Genomic DNA, 19299 nt, shown 5'->3' on the forward strand with positions numbered 1-19299 from the left:
GCCGCGGGGGAGGCGGGGCCCGCGGGCGGCCGGGCAGGGCCGGGGCGGTGCCGAGCCGGGGCCGGAGCGGGGCGAGCGGGCCGACTGGCGGGCCGGGCCGGGGGCTCGGGCCGGCGGGAAGATGGCGAACGTGGGGCTGCAGTTCCAGGCGAGCGCCGGGGACGCGGACCCGCAGAGCCGGCCCCTGCTGCTGCTCGGGCAGCTGCACCACCTGCTCCGCGTGCCCTGGAGTCATGTCCGCGGGAAGCTGCAGCCCCGGGTCACCGAGGAGGTGAGGGGCCGCCGGCCGCCAGCGCCCCCGCGCGCGGAAACCCAGGCCCGGCCGGCGAGGGTAGTTCAGGCTCCGGCGGCCGCTGAGGCCCCGCCTCGCCGCCCGCAGCCCCGCCGCCCGCCGGGCCTCCCAACGGCCGGCTGCCGTGGCCTGCCATTCCCTTCCGGAACAGCCACCAGGCCCGTCCAAGCCCGCAGGGGCCCAGCGCCGCGACACCTGCCACAGGGTGGGGGAAATGCGGTCCGAAGGGCTGCCCTCCCTGGGCTGCGGGTGGGCCCTGCCTTGAAGCGGGCCTGCCTTCTAGAAATCCCGGTGGCTGTTCTCTCCCTGCCTTCCCTGGGGCATCTGGCCCCCCTGCCCCTCTGCCATGGAAACTGGCTAAGCCCCAACAAGTTGGGGTTTTCAAGTGTTTTAAGCAAAGTGGCCCCAACCTGGCCTTTTCAGTCCTGAGCCTTAATCCCACACTGCTGGAAGCGTGCCAGCAGAGAGAGACACGGAGCTCCAGCAACATGATTTCTTAATTGCAGATCAGGGGTGCCTCAAGTGCCCTTTTAGAGGCGCAGGCGCAGCTGCAGGCAGGGTGCTGCTCCTGGCATGTGGCAGGCTGTTTGAAGTCTGTCTCTGGTCTCTCCCTTCTCATCTAGCTCTGGCAGGCCGCCCTGAGCACGCTCAACCCCAACCCCACAGACAGCTGTCCCCTCTACCTGAACTACGCCACTGTGGCTGCCCTGCCCTCCAGGGTGAGCCGGCACAACAGCCCCTCGGCCGCCCACTTCATCACCCGGCTTGTGCGGACTTGCCTGCCCCCCGGAGCCCATCGGTGCATTCTGGTGAGTGCTGCTGAGAGAGGACGGCCGCGGGCCTGTGTGTGCTGACAGCCACAGGCTGCCAGTCACAAGCAGCGCTGAGCTTGTGTCCCAGCGACCTCACAGCCCTCCACGCACTGCAGAGCTCTCTGGCCCATAGCACCTGGACAGTATGATCCCTGCGCTACGGAGAAACTGTCCAGAGAAACAAAGCGATTTGCCCCAGATCAGTTTTGGTGGCAAATCGGAGACTCAAACTTAGGTTTCTTGAGGCCAAATCCAGTGTCTGTCCCTCTGTGCCCCAACTGTTACGGCAGTTGATGGTAACCAAGGTGTTCTTCCTCGGGTAGGACAGACAGTGCCACGGTATTCTGTGGTTCCGGGGAGGCACCCGGGGGATGGGCTGACCTCTGCTGTTGGAACATCTCCGTCTAGATGTTCCCACCACAGAGTTAACCAAGTTTGGGAGGCGTTAAGGGCAGGACCCCAGGTACTTCCTGGTGCAGCTCCCTGTCACCCCTCAGCTGTGGCTCTGCCTCTTTCCCTGTGTTGCAGATGGTCTGTGAGCAGGCCGACGTCTTCGCCTCCGCCTGTGCCCTGGCCCGGGCCTTCCCGCTGTTCACCCACCGCTCAGGTGCCTCACGCCGCACAGAGAAGAAGACCGTCACGGTGGAGTTCTTCCTGGTGGGACAAGACAACGGGCCGGTGGAAGTGTCCACGTTGCAAGTGGGTGTCTGAAAGTGCAGACTGTGTCCCTGGGCCCTCATGAGCTCGGGCGGCTGGAAGGGAAGCTCTGGCTCCTCTTTCCCCAGGGGAGAACGGCAGGGCTGCTTCAGTTCCCGTGAAGCCAAGGCTCCTCTCCCTCAGGGCGTCTTGATTCCAGGATTCTGTTCTGTGCAGCCAGTGTTTATTGAGCACCTACTGAGTGCCAGACACGTTCATGTTTTTATACTAACAATCCTGTCCGTGTATATATCACATCACCCTTTCCAGGGAGCACTTTTACATATGTTATATCACTTGCTCCTAAAATCAAGCAAGGTTGGAAGTGATTTCCAACCTCGCAGTCCTTGGATGGGCCTGACATCGGGCTCCCTTCCCACAGCAGCCAGCCCAGACTCTACCGTGCCCCCCTCCACCCACCACGCAGCCCCACACGGCCATCCTTTCTCCTGCTTCTGCCCACAGGAGCGCTCCCCGCTAGGGGCTCGGTCCGCACCTCACTGCTTCCTGTCTGCGGCCTGCGGCCATCCCCTCTCCACCTGGATTCCTTCCTTAGAAGGAAAGAACACGCTCCCATCTCTACCATCTTGAAACAGCACCTCTTCTTTCTACATCTCCAAGCTTTTAAAAACATAGTCTAATTGCTTTGCCTTTCTTAATTCTCTTTTCCTCTTTAACCCACCAAAGCCTAGTTTTTGCCCTCTTCCTGACGTTGTTTTTTTAAGGGCCCTATCTAATGGACCGAGACATTTGCCATCCCTCTTCCCACTTCTCCCTGGCCCGCTCACTGCCACTCAGTCCCTTGTGGCTCACTAGCACCCTGAGCTCACGCAGTCCTCTCTGGGTGTCTCTGCCACCTCCAGGCTCCATCCTGCAGTGGGACAGTGACGACTGTGCCTCCCCTCTGTCTCTAGTGAGTTCCCTCTGAGTTCCAGGCCCTCCAGCCACCAGATCCCATCTGGCAGCCCTTGTTCCCTCCCCTCCTCATGGCACTGTTTTCTGCAGTGAACTAACTGCTGTCCCTTGGACTTGCCAAGTTCATTCCTGCTCAGGTTCCCTCTGCCAGGGTCCTCTTTCTCCAGCCCTGCCTGGTGTCTGTCGGTTTCTGCCCACGTTCCTTCCCCAGGGAGGCCCCGCACTCCTGGCCAACACAGCCCTGCCACGTGCCAGCGCTGTGGCCGGCTGAGCGCCCAGCCCCACGGACATTTCATATCTCGTCGGCTCTTTCCCCAGCTGCCTCGGAGCCTGACCGCACCAGGGTCTGGTACCCCACGTGGCCCTTACGCAGCCTGTCTCCCCCTTCATCACTGTGGGAGCCTCCCCAGCTCCCAGGTTGGTCCCCTCTGAGTCCTGTGACCTCTCCTGGTCCTCTGGCGTGGCATTTAATTGGAAGGTGGTTGTAATTCGCTGCTGGACCTGAGTCCCTTGGGCATCTTTGGATTCCCGGGGTCTAGCATGGTGCCTAGCGCACAGTGGGTGCTCACATAAATGTGGACACAGTGGACGCATGATCCTCCTCTGGTGATGCGCTGCGTGGCTCTGCAGTGGTGGGGGCGCTGGAGCCGGCTCCCGCCTCCCACGTGAGTGCTCTCATGTCAGCTCCAACCTCGCTGGGGCCTGGGGTCGTCGAGGTGATACGTGGCCTCCTTGGAGTCCAGCCTTACATCACCGACACTCTTCACAGTCTCGTCGCGTCCCCTTGCACCCTCCCAGGCAGGAGATGAGCCCGCTGACAGGCGGCAGGGACTGCACATTTCATATCTGAGCTGTCAAGTTCCAGGGTTCTACCTCTGAGGCTTTGGGGTTTAATTACCTCAGGACAAGCAGAGGCTCTTGCCGAGATCAGATAGGGCGGGGGAGGCAGCCAGGCTGGCGGTATCGACCCACGCCTGCCCTCCCTGACATTACAAGACGAGAGCAGTGATGATAAACTCAGTGTCGTCCTGCACCCCCGAGACACCTGTGCTGCTTTCCTCTTTTTAATATCATCTCTTACAGTGAGTGAGGGAGGCCACCACACCGCCGGCCTTCTGCAGCCTCTGAGGCTTGGCGGTGGGCAGTGGGGAGCAAGGTGGGGCGGGGGTGCCCTCGGATACTGCTGAGAGCAAGGCTCCAGGGGCAGAACTGTGGCAAAGGAGAGTGACACGGCAGAGAACTTACAGGGCCAGAGCTGAAACAAAGGTGAACAGACGTCCCTCGCAGAGTCGCGCAGTGGGCAGCTCGTTTCCGGGCACGTGTGGTGACTGCTTTTGTGCGTGCGCCCTTCTCTGAGCCGCCTGCCAAGTGCCAGCTCTCAGGCCCCGCAAGCCCAGCGTGGTCCGTGTTTTCAGGTCCTGCATCCTTCCAGCTGCTGGGGTCATGTCAGCGCCACCAGGCAGGGCCCATCTCTGTGTCCTTCCCTCCCTCGCCCAGAGCAGAGCTGTGTCAGATCACAAGGAACACAATGAACTCAGTCGCCTGCCCTCATGGTGTCAGGACGGACTTGCATGAGGAGGGCACTGCCCCAATGGCCAGAGGGAAGGCGTCTGGGAGGGCAGCAGGTTCAAGGGCTTAGGATGTGAGTGCTTTTGCCTTGCTGGGAGGATCTGGCCTTTGAGAAGTGCCACAAAGGCTGGCCGGAATCTTGGCGGAAGGAGAAGGGTACGGGATCTGCAGAGGCTAGAGGTGGGCCAGCGCACACTCGGACTGGCATGACGGGGAGGGAGGAAGAGCAGGACACGAGGCTTGGAAAGGACCCCAAGTATGCGAGGGCAGGGCCTCAGGCTGCAGGGCTCCTCTGTAATTCTGGAGGTGCAGTGGGGTGGCCGTGTTGAACTTCCTTCTGCAGGGGAGAGGAGTGGGCGGCAAGCGTCTTGCTTCCCTCTCCCCACTGCCCCTCACTGCTCTGTCGGCAGCCCCGTGGCCTCCCCTGGGCGGGGCGTGTGCCTCTGATGCATTTGGGTTCCTGGGGGATGGACAAGTTGGGTTCCCCACCTGATCCCAGGACCCCAGCGACAGCCTTCTGTTTTTTTCCAGTGCTTAGCGAATGCCACAGAAGGTGTGCGGCTGGCGGCCCGCATCGTGGATACGCCCTGCAGTGAGATGAACACAGACACCTTCCTCGAGGTTCGTGGCCCTGTCATGCCAGGGGTGGGGCCAGGGTGGGGGGGTGTCATAGACCCTACGGAGAGCCAGAGGAAACCTGGGGGCCGTCTACACTCCCTGACCCGGCGCAGGGACCCAGGGGCTATGTCCAGTGAAGTTGTGCTGTCCCCCCAACTCCGAGAGGCCTCCGGAAGGGCGTGGGGAGGACAGGGCCCCCTCTTCGAGGCCCTTCAGCGGGACTGCAGCCACGAGCTGCAGGAAGTTGGAGAGCGCGGACGGCAAGCCAGCTCTCCTGGGTTTAATCATGCGGGACACTGAGAGTGTCGAAGCCGCTGCCTCCCGGACCGGCTCCTCTCCTGCCGCATTGGCCTCGCCTTGATTTAAGCGTCTTCACGTGTCCTTGTGGTGTTGTTTTTTCCATGAACACGTCCAGGAGATTAACAAAGTTGGAAAAGAGCTGGGGATTGTTCCGACCATCATCCGGGACGAGGAGCTGAAGGCGAGAGGATTTGGAGGTGGGTGGGGCTGCACCCCCAGGTCCCAGCCCCAGGGAGCTGCTGGGGGCGCTTGGGTGGCGGGGGTGGCGGGCCACGGGACACATCGTCCTAACCTTCCCCCTGCTGGTGACTGGGACGGGATCAGCCTGTGTCCAAGCCCGAGCCAGACCCTGGGAAGCAGAGCATCTCTAGGGAGAAAGGGGCAGTAGTCCAGATTCTGATGCAGATTCTGGAAGCTGCTAGATCCAAGTCCTTCCCCTGCCTAAAGCCTCTCCAGCCTGCTCACGTGCCACACACCCTCGTCCCTGGGCCAACCCTCAGGGCCTTCCTGTTCCTCGAGTACACAAGTTCACGTCTGTGTCAGGGCCTTCGTTCGGATGGGTCTATCTGGAATACTTTCCCCAAGATATTCTTATGGTGGGGACCATATTATCCAGATCGTCTCAGCTCAGATGTCACCTCCCCAGAGAGGCCTTCCCTGATTCCCCAAGCCCACCCTCCTCCACGGCCCAGGAGCTGGAGGGACAGATAAGTGACTCAGACTGGCGCAGGGAGGGTGGCTGTCCTAGTTACCTGTGGCTACAGAACAAATTACCCCAGAAGGGAGCAGCGGAAAGCAACAGTTGTACCATCTCACAGTGCCAGGGGCTCTGCCTGCCGTGGTCAGGTGCTCAGCGGGGACTGCAGTCATCTGAAGGCTCACCTGGGGCCGGCAACGTGCTTCCCGGAAGGCTCACCGGGGACCGCTGGCCGGTCGCAGGGCCTCGTGGACTGTTGGCCGGTGATTGCAGGTCCTTGTGGGGGCCTCTCCAAGGGCAGCTCCCAGCGCGGTAGCTGGCCACCCTCTGGGCAAGGGCTCTGAGCAAGAGTGAGAAAGAGTGAGCATGATGGAAACTCCCCTCTTTTGTAACCTAATCTCGGAAGTGGCGTCTCATCACTGCTACCATTTTCTTTTGGTTAGATGTGAAACACTAGGACTACACAAGGACACGGGCACCCAGAGATGGGGGTCCTGGGAAGCCATCTCAGCGGTGTCCACCACAGACACATATCCCACTTACAAATGGAGTGAGAGGTGGCCACTTGTGTCAGGGACAGCTTCACAGAGGAGGTGGCATTTGCAGTGGGTCTTGCAGGATGAGCAGGAGTTTGTTGGACAGCCATTATTAGCTGTCATCACAGTTGCTGTGATTGTTCAGCTCAGTTACTGGGGGACCTTGAGGCATGGACTCTGCCCCCAGGTAGTCCGCTATTTTCTTGAGAGATGGGCATTGTAAACCCACAAGTGAGACAACGGTGCAAAACACGCAGGCACAAGCTTGGGAAGGGTGGTGCAGTCCTGAGTGTGTGAAGGGCTTGGGAAGGGGGATGAGCGTGGGCTGGAGCGGCCTGGAAGCTTTATCCAGAGATCATCATTCTGCAATCCTGTTCTGTTCTTTCTGGAAATGATACAGTATTTTCTTTTCCTCAGTGGGTTTTCTTGCCTACCAATATTTTGCATAGAATTTGTTTGCAGTCCTAGACATTAGAACTAATTTGCATTCCCTGATCCCACACTGGCCAGGGGGCAGGAGGCTTGGGCGGCGCGGCTCTCCAGAAGTACCGCCAGCCAGCGCTGGGAGCTGGTGTTTCCAGGGGCCTTCGGGGAGTTCTTGCTCGGTTCAGCCCAGGCCTCACCAGCTCTCCCTGCGCTTTCCACAGGACTCTATGGAGTTGGCAAAGCTGCCCTCCACCCTCCAGCGCTGGCCGTCCTCAGCCACACCCCAGACGGAGCCACGCAGACCATCGCCTGGGTGGGCAAAGGCATTGTCTACGACACTGGGGGCCTCAGCATCAAAGGGAAGGTGAGGTGTCGGGCCAGCATGGGCAGGTCCCAGGGTGCGGAGGGGTCCAGGCCGGTTCAGCCAGCTCTCTCAGAGGTGCCTTTGGAAGGCAGCGAGGACTCTGGGACTTCTCAGTTGGGCCAGTTCCTATCCTGGGAAGGAGACCATTCCATGTAGGATGCCTGGATTTTGTGCCCACGCTTTACACTTGACCGTAGCCAAAAGGCCGAGAAGCGATATGTGCCCACACTTTAAACAGGAGTCTGGAAGCGCAAAATCTGCACAGGGGCCAGAGAAAAGCCGCAGAAATGATTAAAGGGATGGAAAACAGACTGGGGAGGCAGATTCAGAGTTTCAGAACCGGAGTGGCTTTGTCTGGAGGAGAGAAGGGCGAGGGGGTGCCCACGTCTCCGAATCTGCCCGAGGTCTCCATGGAGAGAATGCTCCGTGGGGTCCACACGTGACCCCAGCCAAAGCCAGAGCAATTGGGCCTCAGCACCAAAGCAAGTCACCTGGGCATGTCCCTTGGAGGCAGCCCTCGCAGCCTCTCCCGTGGCGTGGCTCCCCGTCCTCCATCCCAGGAGGATGAGCACTTGGGGAGTGCCAGTCGCAGCCGCGTCTGTCCCCCTCGACATGGCCTCTCCATCCGCTGCGCCATCTCCATCTGTGTATCCCACACTGTGCACGGGCCTGGGCTGGGGCATCCTGGGAAGGAGTGGACAGTGACATGCATGCCCAGGACTGCTGGGAGGACAGCAGGCGCCTCTGTCACAGTGGCTCACTGGTGTGTCCTTTTGGCCCAAATGGTGTTTTTAAAGTTTGAATTAGTTTCCAACATTTGGAAAGAGGAAGAAATCTCATAAAAGACTGGATTTCTGGTGAGATCTGGCGGCGCCGGCCCTAGGTGCTCAGCTGGCAGCATTCCACTGGAGCTGAGCTGGACCGCGCCGGGGCTGTAGCCTGCGGGCTCCAGTCTGCTGCAGGCCCCGCCACCCCCTCGCCTCCCTGACGTTGAGCCCCAGCATCAGCTGCTGCTTGGGGTGGGGATTATGCTGCTGTTTTTTGCACGTCCAGCATACCTACTATTAAATACCTGGAGTGGAGGATCATTTTTTCTTAATATCCCTCCTCTTCTAAACAATAGAATTATTTTCTGGACTAATCAGGAAATGAAACTAATAACAATAAGTGATTTAAAAAAAAAAACAAAACAACAAAGCACCAATAGTAAACATTCTCTTTTATTGAATTCCATACCATGATCATGCCACTAAAAAAATTAAAAAGAAGATACATGTTGCGGTACAAATAAAACAGTAATAGATTAACACTTTAAGTAGCATGTATATATATATATTTTTTTGATATTTTTTTTTAAATAGAAAAATACTTATGTCTCCATATTGGTCTATAGTGGTAGTGGATTGTGGCATTAAATTTTCTGTTTCAGGATCTTGGCTTCTGCATACTCGACGTTTACACATTTATGATCAGTAGGCAGAGAAGCCAGATTTGTCATTTGCCTTCACTCACAGTTGATTCCAGAACACTGTCTATTATTTTTTATTTCAAAGAGCTTCTATCATGTGAAGCAACTGATACACAAATGCTCAGGAAAGGTTTTTAACATAGGGTCATTTGGCAGAGATTCCTAAAAATCCCATTTCACAATAAATTCCAGAAATTGCAGTACTGACCATATGTTCAGTTCTGTGGGATCGATTCTTGCAGCCTTCAAATGTCTGTGGAGTGGAAACAGTTCAAACACAGTAACTCCAAGGGTTCGTGTAGAATGAGGGTCTCAGGGACTCATCTTCATATCACTGGGCTGCTGTGCCTGGGTCCGCCGTTCAGCACAGGAACGTGTGACGTCACAGGCTCGGAGTGTGCAGCTCGGCACCAGCGCCAACCCGGACGGTCCGAAACTGTCGGAACTGCTCTCAGAATGAACGCGGGCAGCTGGGTCTGCATGTGTCGGGGCACCTGCGTAATGAGCCATTGTTAACATCCATGTGGAATGATGTCGCTCGAAAGGATGAGCAATAAGGATAGGTGATTTCGAAGCCTTCATTTGTGTGATGAAAATGCAACAGTAGCCAAAGCAATTGTTTTAACTTCAACCAACGGCATTTTTTTCAGGGAGGAATATTTTGGCACTGACATCATGTAGAGCAGAGGTCCCCAACGTTTTTGGCGCCAGGGACCGGTTTCATGGAAGACAATTTTTCCACAGATGGTTGTGTGGGGATGGTTTCGAGATGATTCAAGGGCATTACATTTATCGTGCAGTCAGACCTCTCTGCTAGTGATGATCTGTATTTGCAGCCGCTCCCAGCGCCAGCATCACCGCCTCAGCTCCGCCTCAGACCATCAGACATTGGATTCCCATAAGGAGCCGCCACCTAGATCCCTCGCACGTGCAGGTTACAGTGGGGTTCGCTCCTATGAGACTCAAAGGCTGCTGCTGACCTGACAGGAGGCGGAGCTCGGGTGGTGATATCAGCGATGGGGTTCGCTCGCTCACCAGCACTGCTCTGTGGCCCAGGAGGGTGGGGACTGCGGGTTTGGAGACACAGGCACATGGTGGCTGTAATGAGCAAAGTGACTTTTAGTCAGTTCAACCACTGCACAGACAACGTGCTCCTTTTTGCTACCCGCTGTTGCTGTGGAGGCCGCCGAGCCCTGGCGGGCAGCGCCGTGCACTCTTTCCTCCTTGGGTCAGATGCTTGTTTTGGACATTGGCTTATTGGAGGGCCAGTGTGAGACAGGGTTTCCTGGGAGGCCCAGTTCACCTTCTGAAAATGACACAATAGCCCCAGCCTCCTCCTGGGGTCAGACTGGCCTGCAGGGACCCCGTGATAAACGGAATGGTGGCCAGGTGTCTCAGCACCAGCAGACTGTCCACGGTTTCTCATTGGAACTGTTCTACATCAACTTGGGACGAACCAGCAGGCCCTTCCTGAGCTGTTGCTGGTGCCAGGCACGGGGGTGGGCACCGAGGCTCTGCCAATTGACAGATCCCAGTCCTGACCCACAGGTGCTCACAGTCTCGCCCAAGGGCACGAAACTTCGTCACAGCAGGCATTCTCCCAAGTGGCTGCCTCGGGAGCAAATCGTACAGAAACTGTCACTTCCCAAAAAGCAAGCTCGATGGAGCCAGCAAAACTCCCAGTTTTGCAGGAAGAGTCACAGCTCCATTTCCAAAGATTTCAAAGGCAAACTGGGACTAGCAGGCCTCAAAGGCCTCACTCAGCACACCCTTTACACACTTGACAAGTACCGATCCCAAAGAGGCTTTGCGTATAGGGCGATACCTAGTGATACTGTACTGGAAATTAAAACTGAGAAATTTATAACACATTTATAATTCATTTAAATTACAACTTACAATATAAATCCATTGCATGTTACCATAAATAGTGTAATTTTATGAAAATAACTATATTTTCCAAAATGAAAAGAAAATTATTGAGAGTAGCATTGTACATTTTTGCAGATCCCATTAGTGTCTGACTTAATGGAAGATAGCTGGGATCTTGCGTTTGATTCTGCGTTTAGTCTATCGTGACATGTTGTTTCAGTTGAACTATATCAAGAAAATCTGACCTCGCACATTTTATAGTTGGAACAGGAAGAAGTCTGTTAGTACTCTGTTCGGATAACTATGAACATTCTTTGCTATTATATTATGCCAAAACTCGACAGATGGTAGTTTCTTAAAGGTTGCTTATAATGTGGAATCTAAAGCCACATAAGTGAACTTTTGTGCAGTAAAATCCACTGATCTATTCTGAACTTGGAACACACGACTTTGTAATGTCTTACATGGATCATTTGGAAAAATCGGTTCACAGAGTTACGCAAAACCTCCAAATTTTGACACATTATATAATATCAAACAATCATTTTCGCTGATATCACCATTCATCTGATCAGAAAAGTCATTGAGTATGAGGAAGCTGGCATGGTGGATACAAGTTTTCCAAAATTCTGATTTTTGCTTGAGAGCTCAAATGTACGCCATTGGCAATAAATAATGTCAGCTGTTTTCTGGAAGTGAGAAGCTCACTTTGTTCCTTTTCTAGGAAATTCCTGCCAGATACCTAAGTCCAAGTAACCATGATCTGTCTGTCAGTTGTTCTTTCCAGTAACTCTGGTGAGACTGGCCCAGGGAGCTCGGCGCTCACAGCCACCCCTGATCCCATCTGAGCGTGGGCGCTGGCCGCCCTGGCCCGGCAGAGGCAGCAGCGGTGCCCTAGGAACACCTTCCAGGTCCTCACACAGAATATCGCGAACGTCTTGTACTAAAAGGTTGAGATTTTTTAAATTTAATGTTACTGCTTCAGCAAGGAAATTCTTAAGTGAAGTCGACATGTTTTGTCTTCCTGGCAGGCGTGGAAACGACCACAGCGCCGCCCCGTTCACGCCGGTGCGGGGGCCTCGAGCATGGGTGCTAGTGTCAACCCAGTGGAAAGGAGATAACATCTTAATATTGCTGAGAAAATCGTTTCTTTGATAAAAACAGAAACAACGTCCGGGGGCTGGTGGAACCTCGCACGATGCGCGGAGCTCCATTTGCAAGTCCGGCGCTCGTGCCACCTGCAGCTGGGAGCTGGCAGCTGCGACAAGGGCCGGCGTTGAGAGCGGCCCGTTGTGCACATTGTCAGACTCCAGATCTGAGGCCCCGTTTTTCCATTTAAACAGTCCTGTGCTTTCTCGAACATTAGATCAGAAGAGATGGATCATTTTCACTTGACTTAATTATAAAAGCAGCTCAGTTTATACGTAAAAATACTTTCCACTAAAAGTCAGGGCTTGTGTAACATGATAAGGCTTCAAAAATCACTAAGTTTCAAACCCAAACCTTTACATCTGTGGACCTGTTGTTAATTTAAAATATGAACTTGCCGATTAGAGTTGGGAACCTATAAAATATAAAAATGTGTAACCTCTCAACTAGTTTATAGAAAGTAGCACTTCCATCTGCGGCAGGAGGGCGCCTCTGCGTGCGGCTATTTCTGGTGGCTCCTCTTTGGACCCGTCTGAAGCAGGATTTGGGAACCGAGGGCAGGAGGGCAGAGACGTGGGGGTGACGGGGTGTCCTCACCAGTGGCAGTGACGTTTGGGAAGAGTTTGCATCGGCCCTTGCCGTCCTGCAGTGCCACGACAAGGAGCTGAGAGAGCTGGGGCCGGTGGGTGAGGAAGCTAGGCCTTGTGCCACGCGTGTCTGGTGGCCAGGCCAGGTCTGCAGTGGGGCAGGGTCACAGTGGGCTTGTGGCAGTGGCGTGAGGGAAGGCAGAAGGGCCTGCGGGGGGGCGGCAGGAGCATCGCGTGGTGCAGAGAGGGTGGAGCGAGCGAGGGAGCCCTTCCAGAGGGGACGCAGGAGGCGGCAGAGGTGGAAGCAGAGATTAGCTCTTCGGAGGCTGGGCCGGGACCTCTACCCAGGTGGAGGTGGGAGAACAGGAGGTGGCCACAGTTTGGAGATGAGGCTTATGCTGTGCTGAGGGGTGGCCGCCCCCAGATGCTGCCGCCGGGAGGACTAGGAAGCCTCTGAGACTTGGGTGTGGCTGCAGAGGCCATTCGCGGGCAGCGTGAAGGGGCCAGGCCTGGAGTAGAGCCCTGGGGAGTCTTTCCTGGCACCGGCCTTTCCAGGTGACCCTGAGCAGGCCTCAGAGGTTCCCTGGATCTCGGTTTCTTCCGCACAAATGGGCAGAGAGGTAGATGGAGTCCCGCAGGCAGACACCAGGCTGACCTGGCAGCCGCACGACCTGGTCAAGGCGCCCACTCTCTGAGCATGGGGTGCTGTGGCCAGGTAAGAGCCCGGCCACGGCAGATTCCACCGCTCTGGGCGTCTGCCTGCTGTTTGGTAACCCCAGAGCTCCACTAAAACAAAAGGGATCCCCACTGTCTCTGGCCATTACTTCCCATCACTTCTGGAGAACTCCACCCGCGGTCAGTTTCCTGAGTCCTGTGGGTGTCCGCGCAGCCCTGGGGGGTGGGGTGGGCCCCGGGGGTGGGCCCTGGGGGGCGGGGCCTGCAGCCGGGCTTCCCCCGCAGGGCTCACCCCTGTCCTGGTCCCTTTGCCGCCTGCAGACCACCATGCCGGGGATGAAGCGGGACTGCGGGGGCGCCGCGGCCGTCTTGGGGGCCTTCAGAGCTGCCATCAAGCAGGTGAGTGAGACTCCACCTACTCCCCCGCAGGCAGGGGCCACCCATGCCCTCTGCTCAGGGCCTGGCTTGGCCCAGGCCGGTGAGTGTGCGATGAAGAAGCTTGGCCTAGGACCACAGGGCACGTGGCAGGTGTAAGCCCACGTGCAGCACATGCGGTTCTGAGTATTCCACCCACAACCCTCCTCCCAAAGCTGTCTCTAGTGAAAGGTCTCGCCAGGGTGACGCCCCCACCCCCAGGCCAGGCCTCTCTCCACCGCACACTGGGCCTCCTCCCTCCCCTGCCTGGGCAGACACCCCAGAGCGCAGTCCTTGCCCAGCGTCTGTGACCACTCGGAGGCTTGGGGGACGTTCACGTGGAGCCCAGACATCCCGGGGCCATAACGAGCGCTTATTAAACAAATGACGAGTGTGCACGGACTTGCACAAGCTGAGGTTTTACCTCCTGGCGTAGCCTTCTCAGGCCAGCTTTTAGGAGGCTGCGCTCGTCGTGGCGCTGAATACAAGATATTCTTTCCACGCAGGCACTGCCTGTGAAGCCCTGTTTCTTGGGGTAAACTTGAAATTGAAAAACAAAAATGTCCTGGCAAATAATTTCCAATTCAGACTGGTTGGGTGTCCAGCGGTACCGCGCCTTGAGAGAGGAGCAGAGCCCGGGGGGAGGGAGCCCCGCCGTCTGCCCGGCCCCCCCACCTGCACTGTGGCTTCCGCCGGCCCACTGTAACCACAGCCGACGGGGACACTGAAGGCGCAGGGGGTGAGATGACTTGGGCAGGATGCTGAGACTGTCTGGAACATCCTTGCTGTGCCCTGCACGGTGCCTTGTTTGGAAAGGGCCTTCCTAGGGCTCACAGACGAGTGTTCCGTCACGCCGAGCACACAGGTGGGGCCGTGCGCTCAGCCCAAGAGCTGCAGGGCTCCCGAAAGCCACAGGCTTCCAAGAGCACCTGTTGTGGCCCATCCACCGCAGAGCCCTGTGGGGAATGTGGAGGAGGAGATCGCGTTCCCTGTGTTCTCATCCCCGTGCTGGCTGGAGACTAACGAGGGACACAGCCAGCAGCGGATGAGGACTCACCTGTCTCAGCACCTCCATGCGCTTAGATTCCCTTTCACAGGAAGCCACGAGGCAGTCAACGCAGACTCGTCAGCTGACAGCCGTGGGGTCTCAGGGCTCCCCCACCTCTGGGGGCTACAGCCTGTGATCTGAGGGGTGCTAAGGACCCCTCCCCGCCTGTTCTAGACAAACCCCCTTCCCACAAGAGCCGCAGCTTGAGGCTTCACTGTTAACAACGATGTCCGGCCTCTAGAAAAGGAATGTGCTTCAGTTTGAGCCACAAAATAAGCAGTATTGTAACCCACAGAATAGAATCAGAATGCGCGCATCCATACTGATAGGAATAAGTCATTAAATGAATAAATAAACAAGGGGAGAACAGTTTCTTACAGCGGAATCGCAATTACTGGATGTAGAAGTAGTGATGGAAATAGAAAATAAAACATAGAAAACTCACCATCTGACAAACACCACGGCCGGTAATTGTTTGAGATAAGAACAGTCAGCGGTGCCAAAGCCGGAGCGTGGAAGCGTGATGGGAGACAGGACCGTTAGATGGTCCAGAGCGCGTCCAAGCAAGGTACCGCCAGTAGCGTCACCGGGGAGACACCTGGCAGACCCACCTTAACACGTTCCAGGGCCCATTGCCGGGGCAGGGACAAAGCCATGCAATGCACCTCCTGCTGCAACGCACCAGGAAGTACATGGCACTTCTGCAGGGTTCCCGCCAAAGATGCATAACCTGAAAGCCACGGGGAAACCCCAGACAAACCCAGCACTGGAAGGGCCAAGGTCACAAAAGACAAAACCAGACTGTGCAAGTGTCTAGACTAAAGAGACTAAGGGGACCCGACAGCTAGTGTGGCGTGTGGCCCGCGTGGAATCCTGCCATCAGTGGGCAGGTGGGATCTGGCAGCACCTGGAGATGTGCCAGTGACAACTCCCCCGTGAAGGGTGTTGGGAATTGTTTGCGGCTACTTTTGTAATTTTTTTTTTACACATTTGAAATCATTTCACAATGAAATGTTTAAAACTTTTCTAGACAGAGAGGACATGCCATCCGTCGACATCAGGGTGTGCTGGGAGCAGGGTGGTACTGGGCTAGGGTGTCAGCAACCCTCTGGTCATCAGGACCCTCCCCAGGCCCCTGCCATTCCCAATCTGTCCCCAAGGCACCGTCCAGCCCCATCTTTGGCCACCCTCCTGGCACGTCCTTCCCTTCCCCGAACCTCTCACGGGTCCCTGGAGCTTCTGCCTGCTTCTCCTTTCAGGGTTTCAAAGACAACCTCCATGCCGTGTTCTGCCTGGCTGAGAACTCAGTGGGACCCAACGCTACGAGGCCCGATGATATCCACCTGCTGTACTCAGGAAAGTAAGGCTGGCCCTCTCCTCCCCAAAACCAGACCCGCCATGCCCTGCTCACCCCAGCACTGCTGGGAGGACCCCCGGGAGCTTTGGTAGCAGGGGACCTCACGATGGGTCACCCTGGGACTTGGATGCAGTGCTGGGCTCGCTTGGGGCGCCGGGCCCCAGGACCTCAGGGTCTATACTGCATCAGTGGGAGCCTTTCCAGCCTCTAGGCCTGACATTCTTTGGGTATCTGAAGCCTTGCTCCCACAAATTCCTGCTTGGGGACCCTCCCTGCATCTCCCCCTTGAGGCTGCCTTGGGCTGCTCCTTCTCAGTGGCAGAAGGACACACTTAAGAATCAAACTTGGGCAGCAGCAAAGGTATAGGGGCCCCGGGACTTAGGACAGGACACCCTGTCCTCCCTGCCCCACACCCTGGTGCCGAGTAGGTACCTCCCCTCCTCATTTACCCAGGGCCAGGCACAGTGCGCCAAATGCCAGCTCAGCCTGGTTCGTGCCACCCACCTTACAGATGTGGAAACTGAGTCCAAGGGGAGCTAAGCACCTTGCCCCAGCTCACAGCTCAAGAGAGCAGGGCGGGGATTTGGCCCAAAAGCCCTTGCCCCCGGCGTGGCATTGCTGCAGGGGTTGTGTGTGCTGGAGTTGGGGGGCCACAGGGATGGGCGGCTCTAGAATGGGACTCCCCAGTTCCACAGGGACTCACCCCAGCATTGCAGGGGACCCCATCCCTGAGCAGGGGTCTCTGTGTGCCCAGGACGGTGGAAATTAACAACACGGACGCCGAGGGCAGGCTGGTGCTGGCAGACGGCGTGTCCTACGCCTGCAAGGACCTGGGGGCCGACATCATCCTGGACATGGCCACGCTGACGGGGGCTCAGGTGAGTGTTGCCACACGCCACCCTGACTGTGGCCCCAGGGAGCTTGAATGCCTCTGGTCCCTATGGTGGGGAAGGCAGGCAGGGTGGGGGCTGCTGTCCCCAGATTCTTAACTGGCTGAGGGGGCAGTGGGGACCATCTGTTGTGCCCATCGAGGGCACCAGTGGCCCAATGGGCCTGGAGCTGGGGCACAGAAGCAGAAACTGTCCTCTGCGCTTGAGAACACGGTTCTCTTTCTTCCTCGCTTTGTTTCTCACCAGCTCTCTTTTGCTTTCCTTGTTTTTCTGTCTGCCTCTCTGTCCCTCTTTTGTGTTTCTCTCCTGCCTTCCCCATTTGGGGTGCTTCCTGGGTCCCTGCCTGGCCAGGGCATCGCCACAGGGAAGTACCACGCCGCAGTGCTCACCAACAGCGCCGAGTGGGAGGCCGCCTGCGTGAAGGCCGGCAGGAAGTGCGGGGACCTGGTGCACCCGCTGGTCTACTGCCCCGAGCTGCACTTCAGCGAGTTCACCTCGGCGGTGGCTGACATGAAGAACTCGGTGGCGGTAGGTCTGGGGCCCGCAGCTGTGCCCTCGCGGGTGGAGCAGGGCACAGGGCCCCCGGGGAGACAGAGCGCCCTGAGAAGCAGCAGCGGCGCTGAGCAGCAGTGTCAGGGCACAGACCCCTTCCCGGGACTGGCCACCCTGCCTCGCAGCCGTGGGTCTGCCTCAGTCTCCCCAGCAGGCTCCTCGCTGGCTCCTAATGCCCTAGGGTGGAAACAAACTCCTTGGCCTGGCTCCTTGCAGACTCCAGGGAGGGGTGGCCGGAGGGTGATGGGGCACGGGTGAGAGTGCAGACCAGCTCCCGCGGGTGCTCCTCGTGGAGCGAAAGGTCACCGTGTGTCCTCTCGGCCTCCCCAGGACCGAGACAATAGTCCCAGCTCCTGTGCTGGCCTCTTCATCGCCTCACACCTTGGCTTCGACTGGCCTGGGGTCTGGGTCCACTTGGACATCGCTGCCCCAGTGCATGCCGTGAGTGTCAGGGCCACCCTCCTGCAGTCCGCCCTGCCCGCCGCCCAGGCTGCTCCCACCGTCCCGTCCACGCAGACCCCCTCCCTGGCCCTGGAGCCGGTGGAGCGCACCAGAAGCATTCCGTATCCCTGGTCCCCGACCTCCGGTTCTGCTTCCTGGGAACAGAGCAGCTGTGCCTGCGGTCCTGGCCACGGCCCCGGGACTCACCCTTCCCCACCAGGAGAGTGGGGGCTGGGCCAGAGCACACAGGGAAGACCCTCACTCCAGCTTGTGCTCCAAGACCCCCTTACTGAGAAGGGAGGAGCCATGGGGCAGGTGGGGGGACCCTGGGGCCCCTCCCACGCAGAGGCCCCACACCCAGAGTTCCCGCCCACCCTTTGCCCACAGGGCGAGCGAGCCACGGGCTTCGGTGTGGCCCTCCTGCTGGCGCTCTTTGGCCGTGCCTCCGAGGACCCTCTGCTGAACCTGGTGTCCCCGCTGGGCTGTGAGGTGGACGTACAGGAGGGGGACACGGGGAGGGACTCGAAGAGACGCAAGCTCGTGTGACGGCCTGGCCGCCACTCGGCCCCCGTGACACAGGGCTCTTTGACCTCACTTTGCACTGATTAATTTTAAGCAATTGAAGATTATCCCTTAAGATGGGTTTTGGTTTGTTTTTTGTTTGTAACTGTGGTGGTGATGGAAATGGCTCGTTCTTATGTCCCAGAAGACAGCTTACGGTTTGGCCGGGGCCAGGGGGATGGGGCCGGGAAGTTGCCAGGAAGTTCTGGGCCTTGTTTCTGCCCCAGCTGTGCTGCCTCCCGGGGCTGGGGCCTCGCCCAGGTCCCGCACGCGCACCCACGCCGCCGCACAGAGCCCAGGCTCTTGCTCCGCCCCTGCCAGGGTCACTGACACATCTAGCCACGGCCCCTTTGAAAGGCGAAGTGACTTATGGCAGGGGCCCCAGTTTATGGAGCACAAGGGGTCATATTCTGGCCCCTCCGAGTTCACTGGAGGCTAAATTAAACGTGGCCACACCACACCTTCGCCTGTCTGGTTCTTTCTCTGATGCTCTGATTTAGAACGAGCCCTGGAGCCACCCTTGGGCCTGAGGCTCGGGGCCACCTCCCCCTTCTCCCAAACTGGCTCCTGCTTTGAGATGCCGCCGGTCAACCCTGTTTTGCAGACAAGAGCCCTGGAGCCCTCAGGTCCAAGCCTGCACTGTTCGGCCCTCTTGGTTTTCTTGGTTTTTGAGGGTGCTGTGGGCTTTGGGGGCCTCCCATGATCCCACAGCCGACAGGAACGGCGGTTCTGACTCCCAGGCCGTGTGTTGTACGAGGCCAAGTGTGTGTCCTCAGCACTGAAGCCGCCGGGCACAGTCGCAGGTGAAGCACAGGAGCCTGCTCCCACCAGTTTGGGTGACAAGTTCTTGTCCCCGCCTCCCTTTGTCCTCAGCCCCAAGGGCGCTAGCTGGGCTCAGAGGACATAGGCACCGGGTCGGGGCGGCTGCCACACCTCTGCTGGGGACGGTGGGCGAGGACTCAGCGGCAGGTCTGCGCCAGCCGCTCCCGGCAGTGCCCTGAGCCCCTGACCTCCTCACCCGCAGGGCCCACAGCCCTGGAAATTAAGGTGATTCTTTCTG

The 19299-nt window shown here is 57.7% G+C and overlaps 1 protein-coding gene across 2 annotated transcripts; it reads left to right on the forward strand.

The window, feature by feature from the left end:
* Nucleotides 1-47: 47 nt before the first annotated feature.
* NPEPL1 (aminopeptidase-like 1) lies at nt 48-18332 on the forward strand. 2 transcript variants are annotated; one of them, XM_012656511.1, is made up of 12 exons: nt 48-271; nt 916-1101; nt 1633-1803; nt 4816-4905; nt 5318-5399; nt 7083-7225; nt 13298-13375; nt 15698-15798; nt 16550-16673; nt 17037-17213; nt 17568-17678; nt 18066-18332. In XM_012656511.1, the coding sequence occupies exons 1-12, from the start codon at nt 122-124 to the stop codon at nt 18222-18224; spliced, it is 1572 nt and encodes a 523-aa protein (XP_012511965.1). In that variant the 5' UTR covers nt 48-121; the 3' UTR covers nt 18225-18332. The 2 variants fall into 2 exon arrangements, with proteins under 2 accessions (XP_012511965.1, XP_012511966.1); XM_012656512.1 differs by lacking the exon at nt 916-1101 and having other exon boundaries at nt 102-271.
* The last annotated feature ends 967 nt before the right edge of the window (nt 18333-19299 follow it).

The sequence above is a fragment of the Propithecus coquereli genome, unplaced genomic scaffold, assembly GCF_000956105.1.
Source record: "Propithecus coquereli isolate 6110/MARCELLA unplaced genomic scaffold, Pcoq_1.0 Scaffold503, whole genome shotgun sequence".
Taxonomy (NCBI): domain Eukaryota; kingdom Metazoa; phylum Chordata; class Mammalia; order Primates; family Indriidae; genus Propithecus; species Propithecus coquereli.